Source organism: Coregonus lavaretus (assembly GCF_964263955.1).
Source record: "Coregonus lavaretus genome assembly, contig: HAP1_SCAFFOLD_411, whole genome shotgun sequence".
Taxonomy (NCBI): Eukaryota; Metazoa; Chordata; class Actinopteri; order Salmoniformes; family Salmonidae; genus Coregonus; species Coregonus lavaretus.
Genome location: NW_028166665.1, coordinates 32,955 through 52,500, shown reverse-complemented (window position 1 = coordinate 52,500; position 19,546 = coordinate 32,955). Strand labels below are relative to the sequence as shown.

At 44.6% G+C, this 19,546-nt stretch overlaps 1 protein-coding gene across 3 annotated transcripts in view; it reads left to right on the top strand.

Moving 5' to 3' along the window:
• Window positions 1-19,546, top strand: part of LOC311114430 (exportin-1) — a 53,326-nt gene that overhangs the window by 28,787 nt on the left and 4,993 nt on the right. For all 3 annotated transcript variants that reach the window (XM_084189678.1, XM_084189679.1, XM_084189680.1), the window contains 10 exons: window positions 162-343; window positions 787-943; window positions 1,083-1,246; window positions 2,025-2,159; window positions 5,788-5,971; window positions 7,005-7,111; window positions 9,469-9,663; window positions 10,863-11,031; window positions 13,731-13,865; window positions 15,679-15,838. In XM_084189678.1, coding sequence (XP_084045804.1) covers window positions 162-343; window positions 787-943; window positions 1,083-1,246; window positions 2,025-2,159; window positions 5,788-5,971; window positions 7,005-7,111; window positions 9,469-9,663; window positions 10,863-11,031; window positions 13,731-13,865; window positions 15,679-15,838 — 1,588 coding nt within the window. The remainder of the gene's footprint in view (window positions 1-161; window positions 344-786; window positions 944-1,082; window positions 1,247-2,024; window positions 2,160-5,787; window positions 5,972-7,004; window positions 7,112-9,468; window positions 9,664-10,862; window positions 11,032-13,730; window positions 13,866-15,678; window positions 15,839-19,546) is intronic.

The following is a 19,546-nucleotide window of genomic DNA, read 5'->3' as shown; positions in this document are numbered from 1 at the left end:
TCTCTGCGTGTCTCTCTCTCTCTGCGTGTCTCTCTCTGCGTATGTGTCTCTGTCTCTCTCTCTGCGTGTCTCTCTCTGCGTGTCTCTCTCTCTGCGTGTCTCTCTCTGCGTATGTGTCTCTGTCTCTCTCTCTGCGTGTCTCTCTCTGCGTGTCTCTCCAGTGTACCTGACCCATCTGGACTATGCAGACACGGAGAGGATAATGACTGAGAAGCTTCACAACCAGGTGAACGGCACAGAGTGGTCCTGGAAGAACCTCAACACACTGTGCTGGGCTATAGGGTCCATCAGTGGAGCCATGCACGAAGAGGACGAGAAGAGGTTCCTGGTCACCGTCATCAAGGTACGGAGGCCACCTAGGGACAAGTATAACGGAGAGAGTAAAATGGGATTCGTGTAGAGGGTTGGTGACCAGAAGGTTTTAGGAGAATGTTGAGCAGAAGCTTTCTCTTTAGCAAGGAGAAGAATGGGAGTTTCTTTGGTGGATATTTAGTTGAACTGATGGCCAATGTGATAGAGATGCATAAGGTGCAAGAGGAAAGGATTTGGTCAGTAAAACAATGCTGCCACTCTAGAGACACTGGGCCTAAAGGATACCAAATAGTTCATCTGTTGTCCAAAGACACTGTTATCCATCCATCTGTCTGACTGTCTGTGTGTCTGTGTGTCTCTGTCTGTGTGTCTCTGTCTGTGTGTCTCTGTCTGTGTGTCTCTGTCTGTGTGTCTCTGTCTGTGTGTCTCTGTCTGTGTCTGTCTGTGTGTGTGTGTGTGTGTGTGTGTGTGTAGGATCTACTGGGTCTGTGTGAACAGAAAAGGGGGAAAGACAACAAGGCCATCATTGCCTCCAACATCATGTACATCGTGGGCCAGTACCCTCGCTTCCTCAGAGCACACTGGAAGTTCCTCAAGACTGTCGTCAATAAACTCTTTGAGTTCATGCACGGTGAGAGAACTAACTTTGGCTGTGCAACTGGATTACAGAGGAAGATCTGTGTGTGTGTTTTCCACCCTGTCTCAAACCCTGTCTCAAACCCTCCCTCCCTCCCTCCCTCCCTCCCTCCCTCCCTCTCTCCCCCTCTCAGAGACCCATGATGGGGTACAGGACATGGCTTGTGACACCTTCATCAAGATCGCCCAGAAGTGCCGTCGCCATTTTGTCCAGGTGCAGGTGGGGGAGGTGATGCCCTTCATCGACGAGATCCTCAATAACATCAACACCATAATCTGTGACCTGCAGCCACAACAGGTAGACACACACACACACACACACACACACACGTGCAATGAGATCCTCAACAACATTAACTCCATCATCTGTGACCTGCAGCCACAACAGGTAGACACACACACACACACACACACACACACACACACACACACACACACGTGCAATGAGATCCTCAACAACATCAACACCATCATCTGTGACCACAACAGGTAGACACACACACACACACACACACACACACACACGTGCAATGAGATCCTCAATAACATCAACACCATCATCTGTGACCTGCAGCCACAACAGGTAGACACACACACACACACACACACACATGTGCAATGAGATCCTCAACAACATCAACTCCATCATCGTGACCTCTAACCCCAACATATAGGTTGGCCTCAGGTCCTAGAAACACACTGAATAGAGAGGACTATAATTGTCATTCACTCAACCCAAACTAAAAGGCGTGTATTAGGGCCCCCATGTTCAAATACTCAAACACAGGTCTCTATCATGTCTACTGAAAAGACCTGGGATTTCCACAATGGCCAGTCTAGCCAATAAACCCCAAAACTTATTTCACTGTTCCTTGTATCTGTGTTCAATATTGCTAACGCTGACAAAAGTTACAAACCAGTGACGATGTTGTGTTTGTGTGTGCTGTAGAAACGCACTGACTTAGATGTGACCTGATCTCTCTCCGTCTACTGAGAAGCATCACACTGACTCAGAGCAGAATGGAGCGTGTCTGTGTATCTATATCTTATGTCACATGTATCTGTGTGTTGTACAGGTGCATACGTTCTACGAGGCGGTGGGGTATATGATCGGGGCCCAGACGGACCAGGCAGTACAGGAGCATATCATAGAGAAGTACATGCTACTGCCCAACCAGGTGTGGGACAGCATCATTCAACAGGCCACCAAGGTACCACACTCGTGTAATAATGAATCTATTCTCTCTGTGATCATTCGTTTCCCACTCCTTTCCTATTTGTACATGTTTTGTTAAATAACCTAAAATAACCCAGTGAGAACGTTACTGGATAAGGGTAGTGAGTAAAACAGGAAAGGTGGAGGGAGAGAGTTTGCCAGAAGAGCAGTGGGTCTGATTGGATCCCATGCTAGCATGGCTACATACATGTGTTCTGGAGGTAACAGCTTCAACTGCTACAGCACCCCAGGTCACAGGCAGACCTGTAGTAGCAACCCCTTTCCTGTAGTCAAATGACCTACTGCTACAGCACCCCAAGTCACAGGCAGCCCTGTAGTAGCAACCCCTTTCCTGTAGTCAAATGACCTACTGCTACAGCACCCCAGGTCACAGGCAGACCTGTAGTAGCAACCCCTTTCCTGTAGTCAAATGACCTACTGCTACAGCACCCCAGGTCACAGGCAGACCTGTAGTAGCAACCCCTTTCCTGTAGTCAAATGACCTACTGCTACAGCACCCCAGGTCACAGACAGACCTGTAGTAGCAACCCCTTTCCTGTAGTCAAATGACCTACTGCTACAGCACCCCAGGTCACAGACAGACCTGTAGTAGCAACCCCTTTCCTGTAGTCAAATGACCTACTGCTACAGCACCCCAGGTCACAGACAGACCTGTAGTAGCAACCCCTTTCCTGTAGTCAAATGACCTACTTCTACAGCACCCCAGGTCACAGACAGACCTGTAGTAGCAACCCCTTTCCTGTAGTCAAATGACCTAGTGCTACAGCACCCCAGGTCACAGACAGACCTGTAGTAGCAACCCCTTTCCTGTAGTCAAATGACCTACTTCTACAGCACCCCAGGTCACAGACAGACCTGTAGTAGCAACCCCTTTCCTGTAGTCAAATGACCTAGTGCTACAGCACCCCAGGTCACAGGCAGACCTGTAGTAGCAACCCCTTTCCTGTAGTCAAATGACCTACTGCTACAGCACCCCAGGTCACAGACAGACCTGTAGTAGCAACCCCTTTCCTGTAGTCAAATGACCTAGTGCTACAGCACCCCAGGTCACAGGCAGACCTGTAGTAGCAACCCCTTTCCTGTAGTCAAATGACCTACTGCTACAGCACCCCAGGTCACAGGCAGACCTGTAGTAGCAACCCCTTTCCTGTAGTCCAATGACCTACTGCTACAGCACCCCAGGTCACAGACAGACCTGTTGTAGCAACCCCTTTCCTGTAGTCAAATGACCTACTTCTACAGCACCCCAGGTCACAGACAGACCTGTAGTAGCAACCCCTTTCCTGTAGTCAAATGACCTAGTGCTACAGCACCCCAGGTCACAGACAGACCTGTAGTAGCAACCCCTTTCCTGTAGTCAAATGACCTACTGCTACAGCACCCCAGGTCACAGACAGACCTGTAGTAGCAACCCCTTTCCTGTAGTCAAATGACCTAGTGCTACAGCACCCCAGGTCACAGACAGACCTGTAGTAGCAACCCCTTTCCTGTAGTCAAATGACCTACTGCTACAGCACCCCAGGTCACAGGCAGACCTGTAGTAGCAACCCCTTTCCTGTAGTCAAATGACCTACTGCTACAGCACCCCAGGTCACAGACAGACCTGTAGTAGCAACCCCTTTCCTGTAGTCAAATGATCTACTGCTACAGCACCCCAGGTCACAGGCAGACCTGTAGTAGCAACCCCTTTCCTGTAGTCAAATGACCTACTGCTACAGCACCCCAGGTCACAGGCAGACCTGTAGTAGCAACCCCTTTCCTGTAGTCAAATGACCTACTGCTACAGCACCCCAGGTCACAGGCAGACCTGTAGTAGCAACCCCTTTCCTGTAGTCAAATGACCTACTGCTACAGCACCCCAAGTCACAGGCAGACCTGTAGTAGCAACCCCTTTCCTGTAGTCAAATGACCTAGTGCTACAGCACCCCAGGTCACAGGCAGACCTGTAGTAGCAACCCCTTTCCTGTAGTCAAATGACCTACTGCTACAGCACCCCAGGTCACAGACAGACCTGTAGTAGCAACCCCTTTCCTGTAGTCAAATGACCTACTGCTACAGCACCCCAGGTCACAGGCAGACCTGTAGTAGCAACCCCTTTCCTGTAGTCAAATGACCTACTGCTACAGCACCCCAGGTCACAGGCAGACCTGTAGTAGCAACCCCTTTCCTGTAGTCAAATGACCTACTGCTACAGCACCCCAGGTCACAGGCAGACCTGTAGTAGCAACCCCTTTCCTGTAGTCAAATGACCTACTGCTACAGCACCCCAGGCCACAGGCAGACCTGTAGTAGCAACCCCTTTCCTGTAGTCAAATGACCTACTGCTACAGCACCCCAGGTCACAGGCAGACCTGTAGTAGCAACCCCTTTCCTGTAGTCAAATGACCTACTGCTACAGCACCCCAGGTCACAGGCAGACCTGTAGTAGCAACCCCTTTCCTGTAGTCAAATGACCTACTGCTACAGCACCCCAGGTCACAGGCAGACCTGTAGTAGCAACCCCTTTCCTGTAGTCAAATGACCTACTGCTACAGCACCCCAGGTCACAGGCAGCCCTGTAGTAGCAACCCCTTTCCTGTAGTCAAATGACCTACTGCTACAGCACCCCAGGTCACAGGCAGACCTGTAGTAGCAACCCCTTTCCTGTAGTCAAATGACATAGTGGCCTCATGGGTGGAATGTTATTCATATTTTTCATAATTAATAAACATTATTTAAATGTTAAAAAACACTGAAAATCCTGTGTTTCTATGTCAAACAGTTTTGTTATATTTCAGTCTTCTGTGATGTATATATAAAGTTTAATATTGGGATGCAAACTCAAAATGGAATACATTTCTACTCAATATCTGACATGGTACAGGTGTCTTCTTTTTTTAAGCCCATAACCATGTGTGTGAGGTGTATACTTTTGTTTCAAAGTAGATTTGTTTAAGACTACCAAGAAACATTCTGTGTGACCCTGATTTACCCCACTGCAGTAAAAGGTTATTAACTTAATCCAGTTACGTTTCAGTCTGATCAATAACCCTGATCAAGTCACCCACAAACCAGGGACACTGAATATACATCTATTTTCTCTCTAATGATGTCTAGCTGTCTTGATGGGCTGTTTGTCCAGGACATAGATTAAGTCTAGTCCTGGACAAAAAAAATGAATCTCAATTGAAGTTATTAATTGTATATGATTGTTTTGTTCTTTGCGAACCCTAGGAATAGTAGCTGTTGCAGCTTATTGGCATTAATAAACTCAATATAATCAAAATGAATAAACGGGTTTAATCAGATGTTTCTGCTCTAGCCAACTCCTTTATCATTGTCATGTTTTAACTCGATCCATTCACATTTCAGTGTGATGATCACTAAAGTACCCTACATTACCTTCACACACCCTTCTCTTGAATCTCTACCCAGTACAGCCAGGAGAGGACTGGCCACCCCTCAGAGCCTGGTTCCTCTCTAGGTTTCTTTCTAGGTTCTTGCCTTCTACAGTGTTTTTCCTAGAGACTGTACTTCTGCCTCTGCATTGCTTGCTCTTTGGGGTTTTAGGCTGGGTTTCTGTAAAGCACTTGACATTTGATTGATTCAATCCTCTCTGTTAGAACGTGGACATTCTGAAGGACCCAGAGACAGTGAAGCAGCTAGGCAGCATCCTGAAGACCAACGTCCGGGCCTGTAAGGCCGTGGGACACCCCTTCGTCATCCAGTTAGGACGCATATATCTGGACATGCTCAACGTCTACAAGTGCCTCAGCGAAAACATCTCCGCAGCCATCCAGACCAATGGTCAGTGGGGGTGTGTGGGGTGGCTTGGGGTCTGTGTGTGTCCTCTCTCCTCATGAGTCTCTTCTCTTGACGGTGTGTCTGTGTGTGTCCTCTCTCCTCATGAGTCTCTTCTCTTGACGGTGTGTCTGTGTGTCCTCTCTCCTCATGAGTCTCTTCTCTTGACGGTGTGTCTGTGTGTCCTCTCTCCTCATGAGTCTCTTCTCTTGACGGTGTGTCTGTGTGTCCTCTCTCCTCATGAGTCTCTTCTCTTGACGGTGTGTCTGTGTGTGTCCTCATGAGTCTCTTCTCTTGACGGTGTGTCTGTGTGTCCTCTCTCCTCATGAGTCTCTTCTCTTGACGGTGTGTCTGTGTGTGTCCTCTCTCCTCATGAGTCTCTTCTCTTGACGGTGTGTCTGTGTGTGTCCTCTCTCCTCATGAGTCTCTTCTCTTGACGGTGTGTCTGTGTGTGTCCTCTCTCCTCATGAGTCTCTTATCTTGGCGGTGTGTCTGTGTGTGTCCTCTCTCCTCATGAGTCTCTTCTCTTGGCGGTGTGTCTGTGTGTGTCCTCATGAGTCTCTTCTCTTGACGGTGTGTCTGTGTGTCCTCTCTCCTCATGAGTCTCTTCTCTTGACAGTGTGTCTGTGTGTCCTCTCTCCTCATGAGTCTCTTCTCTTGACGGTGTGTCTGTGTGTCCTCTCTCCTCATGAGTCTCTTCTCTTGACGGTGTGTCTGTGTGTGTCCTCTCTCCTCATGAGTCTCTTCTCTTGGCGGTGTGTCTGTGTGTGTCCTCTCTCCTCATGAGTCTCTTCTCTTGGCGGTGTGTCTGTGTGTGTCCTCATGAGTCTCTTCTCTTGACGGTGTGTCTGTGTGTGTCCTCTCTCCTCATGAGTCTCTTCTCTTGACGGTGTGTCTGTGTGTCCTCTCTCCTCATGAGTCTCTACTCTTGACGGTGTGTCTGTGTGTCCTCTCTCCTCATGAGTCTCTTCTCTTGGCGGTGTGTCTGTGTGTGTCCTCTCTCCTCATGAGTCTCTTCTCTTGACGGTGTGTGTTTCAGGAGAGATGGTGACGAAACAGCCCCTGATCAGAAGTATGAGGACGGTGAAAAGGGAGACTCTCAAACTCATCTCCGGCTGGGTTAGCCGATCCAGCGATCCACAGATGGTGAGATACAGATATATATACATCTGACAGGAAGATATTGGTACTACATACTGTATATCAGATATATTGTTAATTCATATCAGATATATTGTTACTACATACACTACCGGTCAAAAGTTTTAGAACACCTACTCATTCAAGGGTTTTTCTTTATTTTTACTATTTTCTACATTGTAGAATAATAGTGAAGACATCAACTATGAAATAACACATATGGTATCATGTAGTAACCAGAAAAGTGTTAAACAAATCACAATACAGTGAGGGAAAAAAGTATTTGATCCCCTGCTGATTTTGTACGTTTGCCCACTGACAAAGACATGATCAGTCTATCATTTTAATGGTAGGTTTATTTGAACAGTGAGAGACAGAATAACAACAAAAAAATCCAGAAAAACGCATGTCAAAAATGTTATAAATTGATTTGCATTTTAATGAGGGAAATAAGTATTTGACCCCTCTGCAAAACATGATTTAGTATTTGGTGGCAAAACCCTTGTTGGCAATCACAGAGGTCAGACGTTTCTTGTAGTTGGCCACCAGGTTTGCATACATCTCAGGAGGGATTTTGTCCCACTCCTCTTTGCAGATCTTATCCAAGTCATTAAGGTTTCGAGGCTGACGTTTGGCAACTCGAACATTCAGCTCCTTCCACAGATTTTCTATGGGATTAAGGTCTGGAGACTGGCTAGGCCACTCCAGGACCTTAATGTGCTTCTTCTTGAGCCACTCCTTTGTTGCCTTGGCCGTGTGTTTTGGGTCATTGTCATGCTGGAATACCCATCCACGACCCATTTTCAATGCCCTGGCTGAGGGAAAGAGGTTCTCATCCAAGATTTGACGGTACATGGCCCCGTCCATCGTCCCTTTGATGCAGTGAAGTTGTCCTGTCCACTTAGCAGAAAAACACCCCCAAAGCATAATGTTTCCACCTCCATGTTTGACGGTGGGGATGGTGTTCTTGGGGTCATAGGCAGCATTCCTCCTCCTCCAAACACGCCGAGTTGAGTTGATGCCAAAGAGCTCAATTTTGGTCTCATCTGACCACAACACTTTCACCCAGTTCTCCTCTGAATCATTCAGATGTTCATTGGCAAACTTCAGACGGGCATGTATATGTGCTTTCTTGAGCAGGGGGACCCTGCGGGCACTGCAGGATTTCAGTCCTTCACGGCGTAGTGTGTTACCAATTGTTTTCTTGGTGACTATGGTCCCAGCTGCCTTGAGATCATTGACAAGATCCTTCCGTGTAGTTCTGGGCTGATTCCTCACCGTTCTCATGATCATTGCAACTCCACGAGGTGAGAACTTGCATGGAGCCCCAGGCCAAGGGAGATTGACAGTTCTTTTGTGTTTCTTCTATGTGCGAATAATCGCACCAACTGTTGTCACTTCTCACCAAACTGCTTGGCGATGGTCTTGTAGCCCATTCCAGCCTTGTGTAGGTCTACAATCTTGTCCCTAAAATCCTTGGAGAGCTCTTTGGTCTTGGCCATGGTGAAGAGTTTGGAATCTGATTAATTGATTGCTTCTGTGGACAGGTTTCTTTTATACAGGTAACAAGCTGAGATTAGGAGCACTCCCTTTAAGAGTGTGCTCTTAATCTCAGCTCGTTACCTGTATAAAAGACACCTGGGAGCCAGAAAACTTTCTGATTGAGTGGGGGTCAAATACTTACACAACTGATTGGCTCAAACGCATTAAGAAGGAAAGAAATTCCACAAATTCACTTTTAACAAGGCACACCTGTTAATTGAATGCATTCCAGGTGACTACCTCATGAAGCTGGTTGAGAGAATGCCAAGAGTGTGCAAAGCTGTCATAAAGAGTTAATGGTGGCTATTTGAAGAATCTCAAATATAAAATATATTCTGATTTGTTTAACACTTTTTTGGTTATTACATGATTCCATATGTGTTATTTCATAGTTTTGATGTCTTCACTATTATTATACAATGTAGAACATGGTAAAAAATAAAGAAAAACCCTGGAATGAGTAGGTGTTCTAAAACGTTTGACCGATACTGTATATCCCAATGAAAGACAGCAGAGGTGTTTCAGTGAAAAACTACATGACAGAAAAAAGACCTATACAACCTAGACTGTCTAAAGCAGTGCTTGTCAGTCCTGTGTGTACTCCAGGAATGGATTGGGAAACTCTCGCCTTAAGAGTTTGAAAGACAACCGTGTCGGTCACTTAGTCCTTAGTAACACACACAAACACACACACACACACTGACCTCAGTCCTGTCGTACAATAACCCAGTGATAACATTCCAACAACATTCCTCCCTCTGCCGCGTTGATCCGTCCGTTAATCACGTCCTCTCTTCCCTTCCGGTGTTCCTTCCTTCCAGGTGGGGGAGAACTTTGTTCCGCCGTTGCTCGACGCCGTTCTCATCGACTACCAGCGCAACGTCCCCGCCGCCCGGGAGCCCGAGGTCCTCAGCACCATGGCAACCATCGTCAACAAGCTGGGCGGACACATCACCGGGGAGATCCCGCAGATCTTCGATGCCGTGTTCGAATGCACGCTCAACATGATCAATAAAGTAAGTACCACCATTATCAATAGTGGGTATTGTTATAAACATTTGTCATGAAAGTTGATCAAATGTACTCTTAACATGATGAAGTCAGTATAGATGTAAATCCTTGACATAGTTGTAAAAAGTTGTCAAAAGTACATTTGGTTGTCAAAAGTACAAACCAAACTACCAAAACATCCAATGATGGGATTTATAAATAAATTATCTGGGCTCTAAAATATGTAAACAACTTTTGGAAAGCTCATATTCTGAGCTAGCCATTAAAAAAGTATGGGCTACAGATCTAATTGAATATGAACAACGCTTTAACTGGAACAGAATATGGAATAATATGACCTTGGCATCACGTAATCTGAGGGTAGGAATCATGGTTTCCGGGTGGGGAAGAACGATGCGGGCGGGTGGATGGGGACAGGGGGGGAATGGGTCGGGTTATCTTTGTATGCATTGATATGATTTGTTTTTGTGCCTGTAACCCCCCTCTGAAAAAGAAAAATGACAACTAAATAAGTCCATTTAATGAGGTAGTTCACTGAGAACCCTTATTTCCATATTGACTGTAGGCGGTCACCTGATGGAGTGCTGTGCTGCACACGTATTACCGCAATTGTTCTACCAATACCGAGGCCAACCTATCTTTTTAGTGCCTCCAACGGTTGTCGGTTGGTTGTCATCAATATGTCCCGTCCCTCTCTCTCTCCCTCCAGGACTTTGAGTTGGTTGTCATCAATATGTCCCGTCTCTCTCCCTCTCTCCCTCCAGGACTTTGAGTTGGTTGTCATCAATATGTCCCGTCTCTCTCTCCCTCCCTCCCTCCAGGACTTTGAGTTGGTTGTCATCAATATGTCCCGTCTCTCTCCCTCCCTCCAGGACTTTGAGTTGGTTGTCATCAATATGTCCCGTCCCTCTCTCCCTCCCTCCAGGACTTTGAGTTGGTTGTCATCAATATGTCCCGTCTCTCTCTCTCCCTCCCTCCAGGACTTTGAGTTGGTTGTCATCAATATGTCCCGTCTCTCTCTCTCTCCCTCCCTCCAGGACTTTGAGTTGGTTGTCATCAATATGTCCCGTCTCTCTCTCCCTCCCTCCCTCCAGGACTTTGAGTTGGTTGTCATCAATATGTCCCGTCTCTCTCTCCCTCCCTCCAGGACTTTGAGTTGGTTGTCATCAATATGTCCCGTCTCTCTCTCCCTCCCTCCCTCCAGGACTTTGAGCAGTACCCCGAACACAGGACTCATTTCTTCTACCTGCTGCAGGCCGTCAACTCCCACTGTTTCCCAGCATTCCTGGCCATCCCTCCAGCCCAGTTCAAACTGGTGCTGGACTCCATCATCTGGGCCTTCAAACACACCATGAGGAACGTGGCCGACACAGGTGAGGCTTGAACGCACGCGCACACACACACACACACACACACAGGTGCTTTCCTTTACGAATGACAGCACAGGATCGAAATCATCCACATGTATTGATCACATCTTTACTAATGCTGCAGAAATCTGCTTTAAAGCAGTATCCAAATCCATCGGATGTAGTGATCACAATATAGTAGCCATATCTAGGAAAACCAAAGTTCCAAATGCTGGGCCTAATATAGTGTATAACAATACATTTTGTAGTGATTCCTATGTTGATGATGTAAATAATATTTGCTGGTGTGTGATGTAGCTCAGTTGGTAGAGCATGGCGTTTGCAACGCCAGGGTTGTGGGTTCGATTCCCACGGGGGGCCAGTATGAAAAAACAACAACTGTATGCACTCACTAACTGTAAGTCGCTCTGGATAAGAGCGTCTGCTAAATGACTAAAATGTAAATGTAATGAGGAGCAACCAGATGCTGCACTTGACACATTTATGAAATTGCTTATTCCAGTTACTAGTAAGCATGCACCCATTTAAGAAAATGACTTTAAAAACGTTTAAATCCTCATGGATTGATGAGTAATAAAAAGATAATGTCTGGTTGAGAGGGACGAGGGGAAAGGAATGGCAAATAAGTCTGGCTGCACAACCGATTGGCAAAAGTACAGCAAATTGAGAAATAATGTGACTAAACTGAATTAAAAGAAGATGAAACTATACTATGAAACAAAGATAAATGATATAAAGAATGATAGTAAAAAGCTTTGGCACACCTTCAATTACATTTTTGGGAAAAGGGCAAACTCAGCTCCATCATTAATTTGAATCAGATTGCTCATTCATCAGAAAACCCACTGATATTGCCAACTACTTTAATGATTTTTTTTTTCATTGCCAAGATTAGCAAACTTAGGCATGACATGCCAGCAACAAAGTAGAACTGACCAAATTATGAAAGGCAAGCATTGTAATTTTGAATTCCGTAAAGTGAGTGTGGAAGAGGTGAACAAATTATTGTTGTCTATCAACAATGACAAGCCACCTGGGATGTAAAGCAATAACGTATGTGTTATGGCTTTACACCCCCTGCTATATTGTGGATAAAGAGTTACCTGTCTAACAGAACACAGAGGGTGTTCTTTAATGGAAGCCTCTCCAACATACTCCAGGTAGAATCAGGCATTCCCCATGGCAGCTGTCTAGGCCCCTTACTCTTTTCGATCTTTACTAACGACATGCCACTGGCTTTGAGTAAAGCCAGTGTGTCTTTTGTATGCGGATGACTCAACACTATACACGTCAGCTACTACAGCGAGGGAAATCACTGCAACACTTAACAAAGAGCTGCAGTCAGTTTCAGAATGGGTGGCAAGAAATAAGTTAGTCCATAATATTTCAAAAACTAAAAGCATTGTATTTGGGCCAAATCATTCACTAAACCCTAAACCTCAACTAAATCTTGTAATGAATAATGTGGAAATTGAGCAAGTTGAGGTGACTAAACTGCTCTGCCTTCTTAACAGCACCTTTAACAAGGCAGGTCCTACAGACCCTAGTTTTGTCGCACCTGGACTACTGCCTAGTCGTGTTGTCACAATCCCCAAGTCAAGACTATGGGAGGCGCACAGTACTACATAGAGCCATGACTACATGGAACTCTATTCCACATCAGGTAACTGATGCAAGCAGCAGAATCAGATTTAAAAACCAAATAAAAATGCACCTTATGGAACAGCGGGGACTGTGAAAAGACACACACATAGGCACAGACACACACGCATACATTGCTAAAGCACACACTCTACACACACGTAAGCATGGATTTTGTACTGTAGATACAATATATGTACAAAAGTATGTGGACACCCCTTCAAATAAGTGGATTTGGCTATTTCAGCCACACCCGTTGCTTACAGGTGTATCAAATTTAGCACACAGCCATGCAATCTCCATAGACAAACATTGGCAGTAGAATGGCCTTACTGAAGATCTCAGTGACTTTCAACGTGGCACCGTCATGGGATGCCACCTTTCCAACAAGTCAGTTCGTCAAATGTCTGCCCTGCTAGAGCTGCCCCGGTCAACTGTAAGTGCTGTTGTTGGGAAGTGGAAACATCTAGGAGCAACAACGGCTCAGACGTGAAGTGGTAGGCCACACAAGCTCACAGGCCCACCCATGGCTACACCCCTGCCCAGTCATGTGAAATCCATAGATTAGGGCCTAATGAATTTATTTCATTTGACTGATTTTATTTTCATTTAAATCTTTGAAATTGTTGCATGTTGCGTTTTTATATTTTTGTTCAGTATGTAATATATATTGTCCATGTTCCTGTGGCAGGTCTTCAGATCCTGTATATATATGATATATATTGTCTATGTTCCTGTGGCAGGTCTTCAGATCCTGTATATATATGATATATATTGTCTATGTTCCTGTGGCAGGTCTTTAGATCCTGTATATATATATGATATATATTGTCTATGTTCCTGTGGCAGGTCTTTAGATCCTGTATATATATGATATATATTGTCTATGTTCCTGTGGCAGGTCTTCAGATCCTGTATATATATATGATATATATTGTCTATGTTCCTGTGGCAGGTCTTCAGATCCTGTATATATATGATATATATTGTCTATGTTCCTGTGGCAGGTCTTCAGATCCTGTATATATATATGATATATATTGTCTATGTTCCTGTGGCAGGTCTTCAGATCCTGTACACTCTACTGCAGAACGTGACTCAGGAAGAGGCTGCAGCGCAAAGCTTCTACCAGACATACTTCTGTGACATCCTCCAACACATCTTCTCTGTGGTCACTGACACATCACACACTGCCGGTGAGTACAGCATACACACACACACACACACACCAGCTAGCACATTTGGTTCCTTGGAAGTTGTGGGAACTGAAGTTTTTGGTTCTGGGAACGAAGTCATACGTTTCCTGACCGGTAAACGGAACGTTTTTTAAAACGTTCTGAGAACGGAAGTGAACATTCTGCCTGTCCTGGGAACTTAAATTTTTAGGTTGCTGTGAGGTTCTGATAACGTTTACTCTGGTTCCTTGAAAGTTTTCTTGGAAGGTTTTATTAATTCTCTGAGAACGGAAATTATAGGTAATTTTTTGGTTTTTCAATAACTTCCTTAAAACATTCACTAAATGTTTCTGAGACTTGTAATAAAACTGCTAGCTTATTTTGGGTTAACTTTTTTTGAACTCCAAGCACAGATAGCATACATGGAAATTCATTTCCTTAGGCATTAATCATGCAAACACATAGTGATGTGGGGGAAATGTATACAGTTACATATTGGGATATTATTTTTGACGATGTATCGGTTTGACAATATCGCAATATTATTTTTGCGCTAGTTGGCTGTACCTGCACCAAAACTCCAGTATTTTCCCTTCATAGCTTGTCCTCCATCTTTTTAAATAGGGAGCCAATTTGTTTTCAGCACTTTTATTTCCATGGCTTTATTTCCAACTCGTTTTCTCATGGCTCTCTCTTGTCCCTCTGCAGCAGACATATATGGTGAGAAATATGTTTGGAACATCAAATCGCAATAAAATCACAGTATCGAATACATATCATATCAGCACTTAAGTATTGTGATAATATTGTATCGTGAGGTCGCTGGCAATTCTCAGCCCTACAAGCATATTTCTTTTTTATTATGACACGGCATCAGTGTGATTCTAACCTATAGTCTTCTATTCTCTATCCATGGAATTAGTCCACTGCACCACAAGAATGGAGCTAGCATGCCATGATTTTTTACGCATACAAAGCTGTTCATTTTAGTCTGTTCAAACAGACCCCATTTCAAAGGAAAAAAATCACTCATTAAGAAGAGGTGTGGCCAACACCTGAACACACTTAACAAGATAGAGTTTTGTTGATGCTGAGAACGGAATGTATATATTTTTAAATAACATTCTTAGAACATTACAAAAGTTTACTTGTGTTTTTTTATGGAATGTTTTCTTCACATTCTGAGAACGGAATGTATGTTTTTAAATTACATTCTTAGAATGTTCTCTGAATGTTACTAATGTTTTCTTGTGTTTTTTTTATAGAACGTTTTTTTAACGTTCTTGGAACAATTTGAGAACATGATTTTAAATAGAACCATGAGGAAACCTGTAGGGAACGTTATGCTGAAGTTCTGAAATTCCCACAGAAGGACATTGGTTTCTTAATGTTCTCTGGACTATTTGAGAACATTCCCAATGTCAAACCAGTTGGAGAACGTTCCTAGAACATTACCAAAATTGTAACCATGTAAATGTAATCATGTTTGAACTTTTAGGAAACTTTCTGTTAAAGTAATGATATACCAAGGAAATAAAGTTTTTTTTTTTTTTTTTCTCAAGTTCCTTAAATGTGCTGAGAATGTTCCAAAGCCAAGCAACTATGCTGCACCATTCCCAGAAAGTTGTGGAAAGGTTGTATGCAAAATAGCCATAGGACAACCACACTCTCACCAAGCTCTAAGATACATATGGTTCTCAGAACGCTATGTGCTAGCTGGGACCCACACACACACTGCCGGTAAGAACACAAGTCTAGTTCTGTGTTACCATTTGTATAAATCCATATCAACTAAATGTGCGTGTGTGTGTGTCTCTCTCTGCCTCTCCTCCAGGCCTGACGATGCATGCCTCCATCCTGACCTACATGTTTAACCTGGTGGAGGAAGGAAAGATCAACACCCAGCTCAACCCCTCCAACCCCGGCAACAACCAGGTCTTCATACAGGAGTACGTGGCCAACCTGCTCAAAACGGCCTTCCCACATCTACAGGAGTAAGTACCTTTTATGAAGAAGGTCATACCAAGGATCATTTAGCTGTTTGATTTAGAATTTTAAGACCCCTTGAAGTATAAAAAATTGCATTTGACCTTACTGCCAATGTTCCCTCTAATGTTTTTCAGCACTGAGCAAATTTCAGGTCTGCTGAGCGAAAACTTTAACGTTGTGAAACTTCAGTGCAACTTCCGGCGCGTGTTTACTGTGAACACTGAGGCTGTACCCGCTTTAACTTACAGATATAACAGTGGACAAGTAGGCTACTGTGGCTATTTGATCATAATGTAGGCCTATCAGAGTGGCCTACCATCAAAACAATGGAGAAAAATGCATCCCATAAAATTTTAACATGGAAATAGCTGTTCTATCATTCCTACAGTAGCAGCCAATGTGTGGTGTTAAACATAGGCCTACATTCCATGAGACTTTTGAAAAAAACATGCAGGGCTTGACATTAACCTGTTTATCCACTTGTCCTTCAGACAAGGAGGTGACTGAACATGTTGTTGTGGTGTTTGATGCAAGAAAGCACTTAACAAAATAAAATGCATCATTATTCCCATACCATTTTTACAGAGAATCAGGCAAATTATGCTACCCTCTGCCTATTGGCTACTTATCTTATTCAAGCCTGTCTCAAAATACAACGCTGCCCCTTTAAAACAAACAAAAAAGCTTTTTACCTGAATCGCTTTTCAACGATGTCTAAAAATGCACACATTTTGTGCTCTTGTAAGAAGCAACCACTCCCCCATTGCTGACTACAAATGATCTATAACTGGGCTAATAAGTCACTAACTAGCAAAGGATATGAACAAATGTACAAACGTGCACACGTCGCTCTCGCTTTGATCACAAAACAAGCGCATCTACTCACAACCGCTCATGCTATAAAAACAGTTCAAAGTGAACGGCACAGAACCATTTATATGGACAAAAGCTGAAGAACAGAGGCACATCCAGGTGCTTTTAGCAGGTGCTGGAGTTGTAGATGAACTCAAGGAAAACGCTGCACAGATCCATATATGGCAGTGGTCTATTTGCATATAGGCCCTACTACAGCTCTGATTGGTTAAGGTGCACCAGTCTGTGTGTAGGACAGGCCTGCGTCGTGGCTGTTAATGCACTCAATCTACACACAATACCCCATAATGACAAAGCGAAAACAGGTATTTATTTTATTTTTTACTATAAAAAATTGAAATACCTTATTTACATAAGTATTCAGACCTTTTTGCTATGAGACTCAAAATTGAGCTCCGGTGCATCCTGTTTCCATTGATCATCCTTGAGATGTTTCTACAACTTGATTGGAGTCCACCTGTGATAAATTCAATTGATTGACATGATTTGGAAGGGCACACAACTGTCTATATAAGGTCCCACAGTTGACAGTGCATGTCAGAGCAAAAACCAAGCCATGAGGTCGAAGAAATTGTCGGTAGAGCGCTCCTAGACAGGATTATGTCTAGGTACAGATCTGGGGAAGGGCTGCTAAAAAAATGCGGCAGCATTGAAGGTCCCCAAGAACACAGTGGCCTCCATCATTCTTAAATGGAAGAAGTTTGGAACCCCCAAGACTCTTCCTAGAGCTGGCCGGCCAAACTGAGCAATTGGGGGAGAAGGGACTTGGTCAGGGAGGTGACCAAGAACCCGATGGTCACTCTGACAGAGCTCCAGAGTTCCTCTGTGGAGATGGGAGAACCTTCCAGAAGGACAACCATCTCTGCAGCACTCCACCAATCAGGCCTTTATGGTAGAGTTGCCAGACGGAAGCCACTCCTCAGTAAAAGCCACATGACAGCCCGCTTGGAGTTTGCCAAAAGGCACCTAAAGACTCAGACTATGAGAAACAAGATTCTCTGGTCTGATGAAACCAAGATTGAACTCTTTGGCCTGAATGCCAAGCGTCACGTCTGGGGGAAACCTGGCACCATCCCTACAGTGAAGCATGGTGGTGGCACCATCCCTGCTGTAGGGATGTTTTTCAGCGGCAGGGACTGGGAGACTAGTCAGGATTGAGGGAAAGATGAGCGGAGCAAAGTACAGAGATGAAAACCTGCTCCAGAGCACTCAGGACCTCAGACTGGGGTGACGATTCACCTTCCAACAGGACAACGCCCCTAAGCACACAGCCAAGACAACGCAGGAGTGGCTACGGGACAAGTCTCTGAATGTCCTTGAGTGGCCCAGCCAGAGCCCGGACTTGAACCCAATCGACCATCTCTGGAGAGATCTGAAAAATAGCTGTGCAGCGACGCTCCCCATCCAACCTGACAGAGCTTGAGAGGATCTGCAGAGAAGAATGGGAGAAACTCTCCAAATACAGGTGTGCCAAGCTTGTAGTGTCATACCCAAGAAGACTCAAGGCTGTAATCGCTGCCAAAGGTGTTCAACAAAGTACTGAGTAAAGGGTCTGAATACTTATGTACATTTGAGATATATATATATGTATATATATTTTTTAAAATATATATACACGTTTGCAAACATTTCTAAACCAGTTTTTGCTTTGGCATTATGGTGTATTGTGTGTAGATTGGTGAGGGGAAAAACTATTTAATCCATTTTAGAATAAGGCTGTAACGTAACAAAATGTGAAATGTCAAGGGGTCTGAATACTTTCCGAATGCACTGTAAATACCCATATACAGTGAGGGAAAAAGTATTTGATCCCGTGCTGATTTTGTACGTTTGCCCGCTGACAAAGACATGATCAGTCTATAATTTTAATGGTAGGTTTATTTGAACAGTGAGAGACAGAATAACAACAAAAAAATCCAGAAAAACGCATGTCAAAAATGTTATAAATTGATTTGCTTTTTAATGAGGGAAATAAGTATTTGACCCCTCTGCAAAACATGACTTAGTACTTGGTGGCAGAACCCTTGTTGGCAATCACAGAACTCAGACGTTTCTTGTAGTTGGCCACCAGGTTTGCACACATCTCAGGAGGGATTTTGTTCCACTCCTCTTTGCAGATCTTCTCCAAGTCATTAAGGTTTCGAGGCAGACGTTTGGCAACTCGAACCTTCAGCTCCCTCCACAGATTTTCTATGGGATTAAGGTCTGGAGACTGGCAAGGCCACTCCAGGACCTTAATGTGCTTATTCTTGAGCCACTCCTTTGTTGCCTTGGCCGTGTGTTTTGGGTAATTGTCATGCTGGAATACCCATCCATGACCCATTTTCAATGCCCTGGCTGAGGGAAGGAGGTTCTCACCCAAGATTTGACGGTACATGGCCCCGTCCATCGTCCCTTTGATGCTGTGAAGTTGTCCTGTCCCCTTAGCAGAAAAACCCCCCCAAAGCATAATGTTTCGACCTCCATGTTTGACGGTGGGGATGGTGTTCTTGGGGTCATAGGCAGCATTCCTCCTCCTCCAAACACGGTGAGTTGAGTTGATGCCAAAGAGCTCGATTTTGGTCTCATCTGACCACAACACTTTCACCCAGTTCTCCTCTGAATCATTCAGATGTTCATTGGCAAACTTCAGACGGCCCTGTATATGTGCTTTCTTGAGCAGGGGGACCTTGCGGCGCTGCAGGATTTCAGTCCTTCACGGCGTAGTGTGTTACCAGTTGTTTTCTTGGTGACTATGGTCCCAGCTGCCTTGAGATCATTGACAAGATCCTCCCGTGTAGTTCTGGGCAGATTCCTCACCGTTCTCATGATCATTGCAACTCCACGAGGTGAGATCTTGC